Below are 16,018 nucleotides of genomic sequence, written 5' to 3'. Positions count from 1 at the left end.
CACAACTGTCAACGTTTAAGACACGAAAGTATAATTTCGCTACGTGATGCGAGAAGGGAATCTTGTCAGTTGCAGAATTTATGAACTACGTCAGATCGTTAACTTTGACCGGTGTAGTACGTATAAGTATAAGCCTGTGAGGTATGGGGTGAGGTCATATTTTTTCTGGACGGAAAAGTAGGTTCCCTAGGATTATGTCAGTGCTTCATTTTGACAAAGTGCGGCATTAGGAACCGTGCCGTATTTTTTCTATACATGGACATGTAAAGAATATCGTCGGTATTTGGGCCTTGGAGACATTTTAATGTACCATTGGTGCAGCGACGAGAAAGCAAATCGCTAAATGTTGCATCTGCGAGACTTTCCCCACCAACTGTACCGCTCTGCTTCTTTAGACTAGTTTGTCGAGTCGATTTGCACTGACAATGAGGAGTTATACAAGAATATCTACTAATGATTTTGTATAATAAACGTCGTGAAAACGTATAAGACCTGCATTTTTGCTCGTATAATTTCCGGAGATTATTGAAACAGTGCTTTTAACTCCCTCGTCTCAAGCTGTATTTTATCGGGTGCATCGGTACCCTAATCCAGGGTCTCAGCTGGCGCTGTAAGAAAGGCAACTATGTCGGTCGGTCAACGGTATTTTTCTATTTTCCCAATATAAATATCGCTGAGTTATGGTACGAAGAAGGCACATAAAACACGCCTTACGTATTTATCAAAATATTGTGATAGCTGGTCGCGAGGGAGAGGCGCAGACCGAGACGAAAGACGCTAAGGGAGAATTTATTGCCGTTGCCGGGGAAAACTAACAGTAAAGTACCGGCTGGCCGAGAAAATACCCGAAGAGGAGCAAACGACTCAGGTCGTGCCTCGTGACCTGCGCGGGTCACGGGGGTCAACCGTTGTTATCATTCTGTCGGAAATTGGGTTAACAACGATAGTCGGATGGTTTCATCGGTAGTGTTCAAAATTGATTCCTGATCTTCCAAAATACAAAACGAGGCTATTCGACAAATTATACTTGACGTGAGAAAGGAAAATGATTAGGTACATTTCAGGTCAGTATTTGCATAATATATGATATATTGGAAGCGAGCCAATCTTCTTCATCTTCAACGGTTCTTACAACGATCTCGCACGTGGTTTCAACGTTACATCTCGGATGACCTCCAAAAAGTTTGCGGTATCGTTCACTGGTCAAGGGGTGGTCTCGATACAACGGCAGAAATAGGTATGTGCACAGCATACCTAGACGGTATAAGGAATAAGCGTATACGATGGGATTATAGTCGGATTAGCCCTTGTCCGGCAGAAACATCGAGACGAATAAACTTGTTGACCGAGCATGGAAAGCCGGGGGTCAGCGCGTGGCGAAGTCGGTTGTGCGGTGAGTTGGGGGGGACTTTGCGGATATCCGAGGTGCAGGAGACCTCATCCCGGTGGACTTACCAGATTAAGCAATGCCCGGGCGAGTTTGATCGAGTCTCTAAGTCTTTCATTAAGGGTACCGGCGCGGGGGCGAAACGGCATTATTATTACGGAGCGAAGAACTGCGTCTTGTTTACCAAGCGAGGGTGGAGTTTGGAGCTCCGGGTCCGCCGAAGGAGCTGAAGGGGTTTCCGAATATGTCGGGTCAAGCGGTGATTCATGCTCCTTAGTGAAAATGAGATTCACGGAAAAGCATACATCGTTCGTCGTCCGTGTATGTGAGAACATTCGCATGCACCACGCTGACTTAGTTTCACGATTCATCAATCACTCATACCTTATACGACCGTTTGGTATGTCTGGTTACAGGTGCCAACCGGGTGAGGTCACCTGCAACACTGGCAATGGACATGTTCGAGCAGCATCAGGGTACACACATCCTTCAGGTGAGTTATTTATTGTATTTATACTATTCTCGCCGACGGTAAGGAGTTTCATTTTTTGAGTATACAACTTTTTCGAAACGTTGCACCGGTCGAAACTCCGTTCTTAGACATACTTGAGATGCCTCAGTGACACTGTCATCGGAGCGGAGAAGGAAAAAAAACTCGCCGGCTCTGAACGTATTACCGCAGCCCATACGTATAAGCTCTGTCCGACAAAAAGTAGCAACTGAATTTATTCGGTTTATTGTATTTCTTGTTTCAGTCGCTCGACGGATTCGCAATGGCGGTCGCAGCTGATGGAAGGTTTCTGTACATCTCGGAGACAGTCTCCATCTACCTCGGACTTTCCCAGGTGAGTTTCACTGCGTGTCATCCGAACCATCTGAGGCGGCGAATCCACCCACCAACACCCGCAGTGGGAGTTCGGGCGGGATGGGTGTGAAAGGCGCATAACGGAGTACGTGCCACCCCCGGTAGCACATACGAGGGGTTGAAGAGGGCGGGGTAGGGGGTTGAGGGAGAAACGCCAGAGAGAGGTACACGTATATGTAGTTCGGAGGAGAGGAAGAGGAGGTTGTGTTAGTCGGCGGCCATACTGGTTGCCTGGCTGGCTGGCTGGCTGGCTTGGCTGGTTGGCACCGGAGGAAGAGAGGCCAGAGCGAGCCTTGGGGCGGGGAGGAGGGACGGGAGTGTCAGGGGGAGGAGGGGGGTTGGTCGCATGCCGCTCACGTAGCCTCTGCACAGCGGCGTGTTCGCCATTCCTAATGCCTCGAAGGGTGTGGAAGGGGGATGAGGGGAGCGGGGTGGTTCGGTGTAGGGGGACGGAAGGGCGGGAGGGAGGGAGGGAGGAAAGGGGGGTCGGTCGGGGCACTGGCTCCGTTCCTCGCGGCCCGCGGGGCAATCAATAGGGTGTTTCGGAGATTCTGGAAACTGCCAACGTCGCGGCCGCAAACATGGCTGCTGCCCCCCTGTGCAGATGCACAGGACCCCTAACCCCCGGCTACTGTTATCCTGCGCGGCTACGCAGGTCCCGGGGTCTGGGGAATCAAGAATAAACGAACACCACGTACCTACAAGGTGTTAACGTGACCCGACCCCCCCCCCCCCCTCTTGATCTGCAGATGCCACAACGTCGATGACCCCTCCTCACACCTGCCTGATACCAGTGACCTTCGGAAAGGCTTTCGATTGAACATCACGAGTGACCCCGTTAAACTTGGTGCTGCTGAAGCCACTCGAAAGTGACGTAGATTAACGCAAAGTGCAGCTGGTCGCAGAGTTTTCAATTCAACGTAACCGAAACGTGGCTCGAAAGCCACGTGATTTGTGCGGGTGATTTTGCACGAGTGCCGCGTCTCGGTACCGTAGCCCGAAGTTTGTTCACCAAGATTACTGTCAACCGGAGTCTGGAAGGTCGAGGTCCGTTCAACGTCGAGAAGAGTTGAATTTCACGCCTGGCTTCATAGGCACGTTTATCCTACATCCTTGATCCGGATTGAGTCCTGGTCTTCGGTGGGTCACCAAGCCCGCCAGAAGCCCGACTCTCACGCGGCCATGATGGTATAGCCGACAGGCGCGTGACCGGTGGAAACCGCGCGTGCACGCGTCACCGTCGACGGCGTGCTCCAGGAATACGATATCAAGTGACACGTAGCCAGCCGAGTCGCGTCTGTACAATCGCGTATGGTTTCTCTTACGGTGGAGGGCCGCGCCCCCCTGACCCCTCGCCGCCCACCTCGAGGGCTCATGTACTCGATCGGCGGATAAAAATAGTTGCATGCAACGATGATTCGATCACCGCTTCGCGGCACTTATCATGGGTGTGATTTCCGCGGAAAGCTCCGTCGCACGCAAGCTACGCGACGCATGCCAGACGCGGATGGCGACGCTTGGCTTACTCGTGACGTAACGTCAGCCATTGTCATGCACCGGTTGCGGTCACTCCGACCGCAGCTTTTACATTTATGGGTATACTCGTGACGAATTGACTCGATATTTGATTCTTGCAGGTGGAGATGACTGGGTCCTCGGTGTTCGACTACGTCCATCAGCAAGACCATTCCGAGGTCGCCGAACAGCTCGGCTTGGGCCTCGCGTCATCCTCGAGTTCCTCGGGCCCACATTCCTCCAGCTCTGGTCTCGCCTCTCCGAGTAGCGCTGCATCCGAAGAGCACGGTTCTTCGTCGACAGCCAATCCTGACGGTAGTTATAAACTCCACCATATTCTCTTTCACATGACTCGAAAAAGATTCAGGATTTTTCGACTGGTCAGTCTCGCACTAGAAATCAAAAGGATCGGAGAAAATTGAAATAGCGAAAAGCATTATAGTGCGACGCGTTGCTGATGTCACGTGAGTAGAGCCATATAATGTTGCGACCAGCAAAAATGATTATTATTAGAAAAGTAGTTCAGGTCTACCGTGCTGGTGTCATTATATTGAGAGATTGTATTTGCCAAGGTAAAAAAAAATTAGAAATAATAACAGGAATAGCATTTGGAAATATTTGTCAAAAATAATTTATTTTCTGTAGAATTAAATAATTTACGACAATATTAGCAGAGAAGAAATTTATCACCGTACACCCGCGAATTTTGAATTTAGAATTTTGAATTTGGCGAGGTCGAGAGTGTTCCCCCTGTCCTTAGGCTCTGTTCGCCGACCTTGACGGCTTTCAGTAGCGGTGGTGGAGACAAGGCGTTAGTGAGACGGTGAGTTTTGGGCACGTTCGCACTTAAGCGCGTTGCGGAGCGAGCGTGTACCAGTGGAGTGGACGTGTAACCTGGAATCCGTGACCAGACCGACGTGGGGCGAAGGGTGGTCGTCTAAATCGGGTCCCGGGGCGAACGGCTAGGCGATGACGCGGCCGGTGGACGTGCCCTCGGCGGAGCCACGTGGTGGCGCGCTCGGCCGGCGAAGAGGGTTGCACGTCTTATCGCCCCCCGCGTTCACGGTCGCGGGGGCGAAGTTGTGGCCCGGACGGGTGACGCATACGTATATGCAGCAACGGCGCCGCCGCCTCGGCCGATTGTTATTCCGCGTCTTCAGCGCGGCCGCACGTACCCACCCGCGCCTGTTAGTGCGGCGTGACCGCAGCCTCCACCACCGCCAGGCGTCCTGGGTCGTACGGTTCGGCTCCACACGGAAGAAGTGGGTACACGTTGAACGCTTTGTACTACCCAGATGCGAGGGACGGGGGTTGAATGACGAGGACGTTGCAGTTGCGCCACCAGCTGGGACTTTCGCCCCAACCGATCAACTCTTGGCAATTTACTATCACCTTTATACTTTCAGTATCCTCTGTGATGTCGTTAACGGCCAGCGGTCTCTACAAGGGTTATGACCGGGCATTCTGCGTGCGGATGAAATCCACGCTGACGAAAAGGGGGTGCCATTTCAAGTCCTCTGGGTACAGGGTGAGTGTTATTTGTCTCTTGAGAAAGTTGGAACGTTGTCTTTATCATAGATCCTCTCGAAGTTGCACCGCCGTAGCAGCCCGTGTCGTTAACGTTTCGGGCAAATTAAGACATTTCAATAATTCTTTTGCGTGGAAATCTTGAAAAGCTTATATACACCGGCGATAAAGACCACGCTTCCTTTCTGATACACACTACCAGAAGCCGGAGGTATAATTGCCGCAATTGGAAGATTGTCCGGAGGAACCGCGGCTTCCCGCAGTAACGACTCTTGTTAACCAGAAGTTATAACTGTGAGGATTCTTGCGGAACACGTGCGCGCTACTATCTGGCCAAGACCCCGCTGAGCTCCGTCTAAATGAAGATATGGTTGACTAGATACGTGGACGTGCTCCACCACCGTTGGCTAATAACCCGTTAAAATCACACCGCACCGACGGATCTCGCTCAACGCTGATATAAACAAACACGACCGTGCAAGACAACGCGGAAAATAGAGAGTGCGCGAAGAGAACTGTCCGGTATCTATGTTTTTCTCTTTCATTGGTACAGGTGGTGTTGCTGCTGTGCAGACTCAGGCCTCAGTACACTTTCAGCCACTCCAGGAAGTCGGCACCACCGCTGATGGGCATGGTAGGTCTCGCCATCGCCCTACCACCTCCCAGTGTCCACGAGATTCGACTTGAGACTGACATGTTCGTCACTCGCATCAACTTTGACTTCCGGATAGCCCACTGCGAACCAAAGTGAGTGGGTTGTTTCGTTTACCTTTTGCAACTCGCGGTCAAGCTACACGCTAAGGTTCAACGAATTTTTACGATCACTCACATTCGTAACTCTAGTTTGATAGTATTTTGACGAGGAACAAGGATAATCTAAACGGCTAAGGGCTGATTTCTAGATCTTGACGATCATCGAATGCCACGAAATCAATTCAAATGGTACCAATCTGAAACCTGTGCCAAAACCAACGGTATCAAAAACTGGTCGTTCAATGTGCTCCATTTTCGAGTACACTTCCGTTTTCACTGTTCCAAGAAAAATTATTTCGCGACATTCTCTTTTTTACATACCGACTGTGTCTTATACTAACAAATTCTGCCGTCTCATAGTGATCTGAATGAAAAAAGTCAGTTAAGATGTTGCACCAAAAGTGCAGGATAGTTGAAAAGTATGTTCGTCAGAAGATTCCGTACATCCATTGAGACAATGCTAAAACGATGTTACAGGGTATCAGAACTCCTGGACTATTCGGCGGACGAGTTAACGGGAAAGAATTTGTACGCCTTGTGCCACGGAGAAGACGCGAATCGTCTTCGAAAGTCACACGTCGACCGTAAGTATACGGGAATCGGTGTCCCCCCCGTTTTGTCGCAACTGCAACTGTTTCCGCGGATAGGAGTCGTCGGAGAACAAGACCACGACTCGAGTCTCAGAGCTCGCACCCCCTAAACGATATGCTTTCACCGGCGTGCTCGTATATTCCGAAATATTTGATATTGTAAACGTTTTTGTCGTAAAGCCAAGAGCCGCGCGCGCTTCCCGCATTGAGTAGTCACGTGCCGTGCTCCCGCCTGCCTCTCCTCGCGGCTCGCAGACCCGCCTGTAACCAGCCAGGATTAGGTAGTTGGTATGCAGGGGGTGCGACGCGCCGGATGCGGCATCTCCAGCGAGTTGTTACTACCCGCCCGCCCTTCGCCCTCCGCCCTTCCAACTCGACTGACAGTCCCCCGGCCACCCCCGACTCTCTCCCCTCGCCCTTCATCTCTCATCCGAGCTGCGCGTCCGCCTGGCTTACCGAAAGTTTATCGACTCCTCAAATGCCCTTACTCACCTAACACCACTTTCCCCCACACCTCGTATACTTGCCAAGCCCTGTGCCTCCTATCTGCAGGTGCGCGGAGGGAAACTCGAGCGCACAAAAGTGATACGATATCGCACAGTGCCCGGTTGCTAAACTGGGTCAAAACTCGTTCGGCTGCGTTTTAACTTTTCCAACTCTTCAATTTCCCAAGACCCTGATATAATACTGCAAGCTGGTGGTTTGAAAAATTAGGTCTGATTCTCTTGTAGACATTTTTATACAACGTGTTTTTTTTTTTTTTGTTACTTCTCTCCTGTTCGCAGTTATTCACAAAGGGCAGGTCCTCACTCACTATTATCGGTTAATGAACAAAAGTGGAGGCTATACGTGGCTACAGACGTGCGCTACCGTGGTGTGCAACTCGAAGAACGCCGAGGAGCAGAACATCATTTGCGTGAACTACGTGATCAGGTGCGTGTTATTATATAGGCATTTGTACTTTTAGCAAACTTATTGAAACCCCTCTCAGCGATGGAGATGAATATGAATACCGGTATACAACACGTGTCAGAATATAATAGTGCGCAATTATACGCGCGAAAAAATATAAGTAATAAAGAAAAAGACAGAGGGAGGACGAGAAAGAGAGAGAGAGAGAGAGAGAGAGAGAGAGAGAGAGAGAGAGAGAGAGAGAGAGAGAGAGAGAGAATGAGAGAGAAAAGGTTAGAAAAAGTTTTCTCACCGGCTTATGCATAATGCATCCTGGCCCGACAAATATAATGGAGCCGCAACCCCGAACCCACGAGGCGAATTCTACACTCCCAATCAATTATCATCCTGGTATTTCCGATGGCCAGTTTTAACCTGCACCAATTACAACTGTAGAGGGTATATCGTGAACGATTAACGGTTATTCGCGAGGTGAATTTTGATATAATTCCGCCTTCGATGCTCTCGGATTTCGCCCTTAGTATTCTTGACACCTTTTAAAATGTGTTCACTTGTATGTGTACATTGTGTACGCGGCACTTCATGAGACTTTATTCTCTACTCGCAGTGGTCGAGAGTACGAAAACCTCATCATGGATTGCTGCCAGCTGGAGGATGGCGTAACTGGCGTGAAGAGGGAAGATGCTGCCGGAAATGACCCTGAGAACGGTTCACCCGACGCTGACAGAGGAGGTGAGTGAACAAAGAAAGTATACCGAGGATGACGACAACCCGCGGCATGATTTTACACGCTTGAACATGTTGTTGCAAAAAGGGAGACCAGCCAACGAGTCCTTGCGCTGTAGCAGTTTCCAGTTAATCGTGAATAGTGAATTCACTCTGCATGTGAGGCCGCCGTCCACAATGCGACGAATTACAGCAACTGCAGATTTCGAGCTTATCGAAAACGTTGTCAGAACAAGGAGCACTGCAACTTGTCTCAGAAGGAGGAATCAATTTTAGGCTCTTAGGACATGTAGAAACTTTTGCAGTACGTTTCGGTAGCGGTAAGATGATCTGTCTTTGCCGCTGGAATGATAACCACCTACGCATTCGTTTACCATGGGTAATAGGTCTCCGTATTCAGTTACCGTGCGAACTGTATACAGTACATACTTACAATTAGAAATACTTAACATACAGCGAGTCTTAGAGCTTGTACTCGCCGCGTGTGTTCGTCACGGTTTAAGGTCCATGAGTACACGTTGCATTGTGGACAAGTCGAAACTCTGATGTAAAGTTGGCAGAGGAGAGTCACGAGTCATTCACAGAAGAATGAATCTTCCTCGCCCCGTCACAGATATCATCATTAGAAAACCGGACTGCGCACCACTCGTGCTCTAAGGAGCCGATCTTAGCCCAGTTTTTTCAAACGATCGTCCGAAGCGTTCGATTCTTTTAAAGCGATAAGTACACGTCGCGATCACGTGAGGCACTCGATGCTGCGGTGGGTGAAATGAATCGTGGCTCCGTGCGATCGGTAAAAATTCCGTGTTAGACACCGGGCTGTGGGATTCCTCATCAACCGGTGTCTCGTCACGCTGACGAGCCCGAATTTGTCGGACGTGCGCTGGTAATACAAACACCGGTGTTACTCTCATCCCGGTATCGACACACCGCAATAGAGAGCGAAATAGAGAGAGGGCAGAGCTAACGGAGGAGAGAAGAGCTTCCAGCATTCCCATTTGGACACGCTCTCCACGACGGCGTCAGCGCAGCATCCTCCGCGAAGCGCCGCCGCCTTCTATATTACTTTTAAAAGAAAGACTCTCCTCATCTCTTCCCGGCATTATATTTTCTACATGTTAAACGAACGACTCGCGGCCTCGCGATGCACGCGTGTAACAAGACAAACAAGCCTCCTCGACGTGCGAGGTACCTGCTTAGATCCGGGTTATAATTACCGTGACAGAGGGTGCCTTTAAAAAATTACCTAGCTCGACGATGGAGGTCAACGACCTTTGCTCTCCTCCCACGATCCTTAGTCTCGATGTTTCGCACGTTGTTTTCAAACAGTGCAAATGAGATTCTTCTCCTCTTATCGCCTGACGTCGCGACACCGGCAGCAGAAACCCGCGTTCCATATAATTCCAACGCCATTGTATCTCACAAAAGTTTATTCAAACTCGAGTCTTGAGTACTGATTTATTTCCACATCATTATTCGATGTTCATTCCAGTATTTTCACCAAGGAAGTTTCCGGGTTGAATAATCCCGCGCATGCTTTCGCAAACAGAAGTAGTTTCGTAATTTTTGTTTTTCTTTTACAAGCGACAAACTGTGTTGTTCGGTATACTGTAGAGGTAAAATGTCAGGGAGACGTACAGTAAGATTGTAAAAATCGACGAGTTATAATCTACCTATCGTTAATGGAAGTAGGTCGGAGAAAATGACGAGTACCTACATAGTTCGTAACTTTTCATCGAGTCGCAATCTCGTTTCAATAGCGTTAGCAATTTTTCTTCAGCCTGTTTACCGATGTCAGAGCTGGGGTTGGCAGCGTGCCGAAAGCCCAAGGTGTAGGTATAACTACGACGAGAACTGCGACCGCGATGTCGGCTCTCTCTCATATCACGAAGCGCCGGGCCGCATGGCTGTCGCCTCGAGCCTGCAGTCCACTCACGTATTTAATGTTTTCATTTGACTGCACTTGTAATGCACCCCGGCACGGCGAGTTGCCCCGGGCACTATCTTCCTCCGATCCCTGGCCGAGGGTTTACCCTCTTCGCGCTAATATTACTTCCAGCCCTCATTCTTGGTCCCTACTTTCCACCTTTCTCTTTCTCAGTCCTTTCCCCTTTCCGCCCAGCCCGTAGCTCCATCCCTTTTACTTTATCAATCAAAGATCCTGAAGAAGTTTCACCGGAACCGCTGATATCCGTGGTTAAAAATACTTCCGCGTTGAAAAATTCTCATTCTATAAGCTTGATGTCAGGAAGAAGTATGGATAACGTATTTACAGGCTACACATTTTTTACTTACTCCATAGCTTGAACAATTTACGAGTAGCTATGCGAGCTAATTACTTACCAAGCATATCGTCATGTGGTAAATTGTTTGAATAAGTTTTTCGACCACGGTGTAGTAGTTGGAATTCCGTATCTGGGGTTGCAACAAGTACGGGACTGTATGTAATGTTCTTAATTTTTTTTACCTTCACAGTTTCCGATAACACTAATCATGCGCAATCCTTTTACACACGAACACTCGATTTCTCTCGATAAATTAACGCCTATAGTCAACACACATTCTGCATATTCATATATTAATTACCGATCGTTGCACGTGCAGGCGCGATTGCAAAGAATACGCGATGCGTTTTGAAAGCTTAATATATAATCCTAGGTCTACGTAGTTTAGAATTTCCAGGCGTGTATAGATTTCCACCATTGTATCTGTTTGAAAATGATGTTCCCTGAGTTTTAAAGCCGTGCGAAGGGTATTTAATGAATTTTAGACGAAACCTGAGTCGACTCGGTTGAAAATTGCCATGACGTGGATACACCTAGGCCAAGTATTTGAATATTCTATTCGCTCATTGCCAGTCGGCTCTCAATTATTACGAATATGGTGACACCGATATTGTTATTCTCTTGACCAACAGAAACGGCGACCATCGTGTTGTCACGACGAATAAATTAACTCCTATAACGCAAATGATACTTCGTCCGTGTAATAATAATAATAATAATAACAATAATAATAATAATAATAATAATAATACGTATCATCTATCGCGACTTGAAGTATGACCAGCGAACGATATACCTGTCGCCTGTCCGCTCCAATTCGAGTGAAAATACTCTACGATATTCTACGCGTTTTATAAAATTGCAAAAAATTTGTTCCAGAAGGACGCAGCAGCGGAGGGCCGACGAATCAGCAGCCCGATCACCCGCACCGGTCGCCTCAGGAGGACGGCGAAGACGCGCCAGGATCCGAGGGTGAACCGCGAGGCGGAAGGCAGCACGAGCACGCGGCGCAACTGCAACAGGAGCCGCAAGCGGTTGTGGGTAACGTAAACGCACCGGCGGTGAAGCTGCGAGGACACAAGCGGAAAATAGTCCCAGACGAGGAGAGCAGCTCGGGCGAGGAGGAGGACGAGGACGAGATGACGGGGAAGGCTGCGGGGAACGGAAGAAGCCACGCGCTGAGTCCGGCGTCCTCGAGTCACTCCGTGCCCGGTGGAGATCACGCGCTGCGACCCGGAAGTCCCAAAGCGCGTCGCTCGGACGGAAGCGACGGAAACGCGGATGTCCCGGGAGCCTCGGTGAAGGACCTGGAGCAGGCGATGTCGAAACATCTGCCCGGGGCGCCGCTCGGCAAGCCGGAATCCCCGGCTCTCCACCAGCCGACGGACTTCAGCACGGACGCGCTGCTCAAGCAGCAGCAGCAACGCAGCACCATCCAGTGGATCGGGGCCCACCACCACCACCTCAGCCACCTGAACCCTCAGCAGTCGGCGACGGCGCCGCTTCCGGCCTCGGCCCTACTTCGGCAGCTCTACGCCAACCGGGAGAGCGTCATCCGCGCTAACGTCCACGGCATAACGTCGACGGGGACGAGAGCTCCTTCGACGGGGGGCGGCTACTACGCCGGGGAGAACCCGCAGAACGGACCTCTGCCCACACCCCCGGGATCCGAGGGCTCGTCGACCTACGGCGAACACCAGTTCGTACTTTCCGCCCACAACCAGAAGACCTCGGCGACGTCGAGCGGCGCCGACGCGTTCACCAGTCTGGTTTCGTCCTACTCGGCGGCGGGTGGATACGCCGTGGATTATCACTCGGCGATGACGCCACCCTCGTCGGTTTCGCCGCGCGACAAGCATCCTCAGCAGCAGCAACAGCAGCAGCAGCAGCAGCAGCAGCAGCAACAACAGCAACAGCAACAAATCCACCCGGGTGGCGTCGTCGGTGGTTACGAGACCTCGGTTTACGCCGATCCGCTACTCAGACATCAGTACGAACCCGCCCAGCCGTTACCCCTGAAGCCTCAGGTTTATTCGGCCGCGGTGCATCCCAGCGCCCTCGACGCCGCCGCCGTCGCCTACGCCTCCGCAGGACTCGAACAACCGCAGTTTTATCACCATCCGGCCGCAGGGGCCGGATTTCACTTGTATCATCCATCCAACAAGGCGGCATCGAGCACCTGGTACAGCTCGGCTTCTTAGTAGCGCTGGGCCGACGGAGTGTACTTAAAAAATTCATAGAACAAGGAGGAGAAACGTTGTATAGAAACGAACCCAAAGGCCCCACGTGCATATCAGACCTCCTCCCTCCCAGATGTAAAAGGAAAGACGAAGAAAAAAAACATACACTGTTATTTATAACCGTCATCACGCAGCAGCTAAGGACTGTAGGTGGAGTATATTCAGCTACTGAGAATCATTTCTTCGTACCAAGGAAGAACCTGTGAGAATTTATACATGTTGACTGTTGCAATTTCGTTCCCGGTATACAGTTCGTCAATTTTTACACTCGATGATGAAGGACAGGTCATTTTGTATGACACGGAATCGCTCGCACTATATGCGCTCTTTGAAGTCCCTCGAAAAGGGCCACCCGTCATCGAGGATCGTTTATTGAAAATTATTCCCCCCCTCCCATTTCACAGTGCTGGACATTCCGTGCCGATATTCGTGCTGGTGCTAAATACTGTATAATTTTTCTTTGCCTCCCTCCCCCCTGTTTTTTTTTTTCTTTCAAAATAATTTTCACCAGGTGTGATTGACGTCGTGGGCGCCTTCGCTGCAGCAGACGAAGTAAAAATAGATATCGCGTTGAAACCGCACCCCCAATTTAGATATTTATTTAATTGTTAGTTATACTATTTATGTTATTGGATAACGTGATCCAAATTTGTTTTCGTCTTCTTTTGTTAGGCAGCTTATTGTGGGTTATTATGAATTGATGATAATTATTATTGATACAATACGATCGTGGAACCAAAATACCTAGTTCTTGTTTTATCATTTATACATATAATAATACAATGTTGTGTACATATATTTGTGTAGTTATATACTTATACATATATTAGGTATATATATATATAATTATATATACAAGGCATACCCAATTGACGTTATAATAATATTTAAAGAGATATGAAAGAGAGTCAAGGAAATAAGATGAGAAAAAGAAAAGAAAAAGGCAAACGAAGTATGTGAGTACGTTTGTAAATCGTTCTACGCTAGAGGCTTGTACAAAATACGTGGTAGCAGTAGAGTGTAGCATGTATTAAACTTAGCGTTTACGCGACGAGGGCCAAACGGCGGCTCCAGAAATCTGCAAGCCCCTGCAGGTTCTCAAGTATTCGATCCCGAGACGCTCCTGTCACCCCGGGGTGTCGATGAAATTTGCCAAGTACTTAAACGAGTGTGGGATCGACTAGTCTGGTGGCCATTTGGTCCTCCTCCCCCGTTGTACATAAATTATAAATGATTTTGGGGCGTCACTGAGTACCAATCACTCGAGCTCTTATACAAATAGGTATATTATATATATACATATATATACATATATATATATATATATATAAATATGTCGAACGTCAACTGTTACGTAGGTTTACAAATATTTCAACTAAGAGTAAGAAGAAGAAGAAGAAAAAACCGTAAGAATCTTATTAATCCACAGCCTTGCGACTTTACTAATTGCTGTTCAGTCAGAGACTGTATATACGTACCTACATTGTAAGCCAAGCCCAGTGCAATAATTCTTATACATATACGACGATGTACGAATTCACGCCATATTGTTAGCACGGAGTAACAACGCAGTCTGGAGTTCTCAAGATCTCTAGGATTCGCCACCCCCTCGGTATCGCTAATTATGATCCCCCACGCTCACCGTGTCCAGTCGCGTAATGATAAAGTCTGGCGGTCCAGGGTGCCTGGATCGCGGATGCTGCCAAAGCCCGGACCCGCGGCTGTATAAATATTGTAAGTAACGGCTCGTCGCGATGCTATTGACGCCTTGACGAATTCAATGGTAGTTATTAACACCTATCGGCTGTACAATTTACGCAGCAGCATCCGACGTGCGATGTATGTTTATGAATGAAAAAGACAACAAATTATAGATATACATATAAGTATAAATATATATTGTAATCCCAAATGCGCCGACAGAGGCATTGCATAATTAAAATATTTCACGGCTAATTAATACGCCTCACACCTTACACAGTATACTTTCGTTACTCTGCAGCTATTAATGCAACATCTCATGCGGTATCGTTCATATTCATTCCATACCTGTATAGACTCAGTTCTACATTTAAATCTCATATCAGATACGCACTCGTATACGTACAGGTATGAGGACGCTTACCTGATCGTGTACGTTTCCGTATTTGTGACGCGCGTGTGAAAAATAATTAATTCGACGCCGAACGAAATCATCGCCCGAGAATCGCGTAATGATGGTATACCTATGTTCGTTAATTCGCCTGATATAGTTCCAGTTTTTTCTTTGTAAAGTATTTTAGGTATAATTATAAAATTTGTAAAATTTAGTTTATTTTCGTTACCGCGATTATATATTATATACATTATATGTATATAGGTATAATAATGCGTATACATTATTACTAAATATATATTAAAATGCAGCCGTACAAATATATAGTTTTTCGTATTAATATACTGCAGTTTCGTATCTAAGATTAATTTGTTCAGATTTTACACGTTTGTTATAATATTATTATTATCATGATTATTATTATTATTATTATTATTATTATCATTATTATTATTATTATATCTTCATATGTGCTCTGAAACACGAAATCGGTCTATTATGGTGTATCAAACTGCCCTGCAGCTATCAGTCAGCTAGAATATGACGTCCGATTATTATTGCTAATTGAAATTATGGTTGTGTGTGCAATATTTATTCTATCTGGATCGAGGTTTTTTTATTACCAAATACACACTGTATTTCTCAATCGACACCACCTTCGACACAATACAAATACCGAGAATATACCGTTAGAAAATTAATTGCCCTCGATAAATAATCGTTTCGCATTTCGCTGTGTTGATCCACATTCTCGATAGATATAAAAATCGTATTCCCTGCCTTTAGAATGCCCCGGGTGTATTATGCATTCCTAACTGATTGATCAGCTGCACCCCCATCGATTAGCCTTTCGAGGAGAATAATCTAGTAGCCTATAGCCTTTACTACAGCCAAGATGCATTCCTTGTGTTTAAGGTCATTAGCGATCGAGATAATTCCCCTTCTTCTTACCAATTCAAATGTGCCAGTGTTGAAAATTATTCCCACCAATACAGGCAACGTTTTCTAGTATGTTTTTTTTTATTTCATTTTCTCGTCGATTCCATTCAGTGAGAACTGAAATATTTAAAACGCGATTATTATACGGATATTATACACAAAAATAAATAAATCGTACATCCGG

General features: G+C 47.7%; 1 protein-coding gene across 7 annotated transcripts in view; it reads left to right on the top strand.

Annotated features, from left to right (window-relative positions):
* LOC107225460 (protein trachealess) overlaps positions 1-14,668 on the top strand; it is a 174,265-nt gene extending 159,597 nt beyond the window's left edge. For 6 of the 7 annotated variants that reach the window (XM_046737445.1, XM_046737442.1, XM_046737440.1 and 3 more), the window contains 9 exons: positions 1,804-1,880; positions 2,143-2,232; positions 3,890-4,082; positions 5,174-5,295; positions 5,848-6,041; positions 6,525-6,631; positions 7,423-7,570; positions 8,157-8,281; positions 11,440-14,668. In XM_046737445.1, the coding sequence (XP_046593401.1) occupies positions 1,804-1,880; positions 2,143-2,232; positions 3,890-4,082; positions 5,174-5,295; positions 5,848-6,041; positions 6,525-6,631; positions 7,423-7,570; positions 8,157-8,281; positions 11,440-12,761 (2,378 nt within the window). In that variant the 3' untranslated portion in view covers positions 12,762-14,668. The remainder of the gene's footprint in view (positions 1-1,803; positions 1,881-2,142; positions 2,233-3,889; positions 4,083-5,173; positions 5,296-5,847; positions 6,042-6,524; positions 6,632-7,422; positions 7,571-8,156; positions 8,282-11,439) is intronic. The other variant, XM_046737441.1, reaches the window with a different exon arrangement.
* Positions 14,669-16,018: the final 1,350 nt, after the last annotated feature.

Source organism: Neodiprion lecontei, chromosome 4 (genome assembly GCF_021901455.1).
Source record: "Neodiprion lecontei isolate iyNeoLeco1 chromosome 4, iyNeoLeco1.1, whole genome shotgun sequence".
In the NCBI taxonomy this organism is placed as follows: domain Eukaryota; kingdom Metazoa; phylum Arthropoda; class Insecta; order Hymenoptera; family Diprionidae; genus Neodiprion; species Neodiprion lecontei.
Note: the sequence above shows the minus strand (reverse complement) of the source record. Positions and strands in the feature narration are given on the sequence as shown.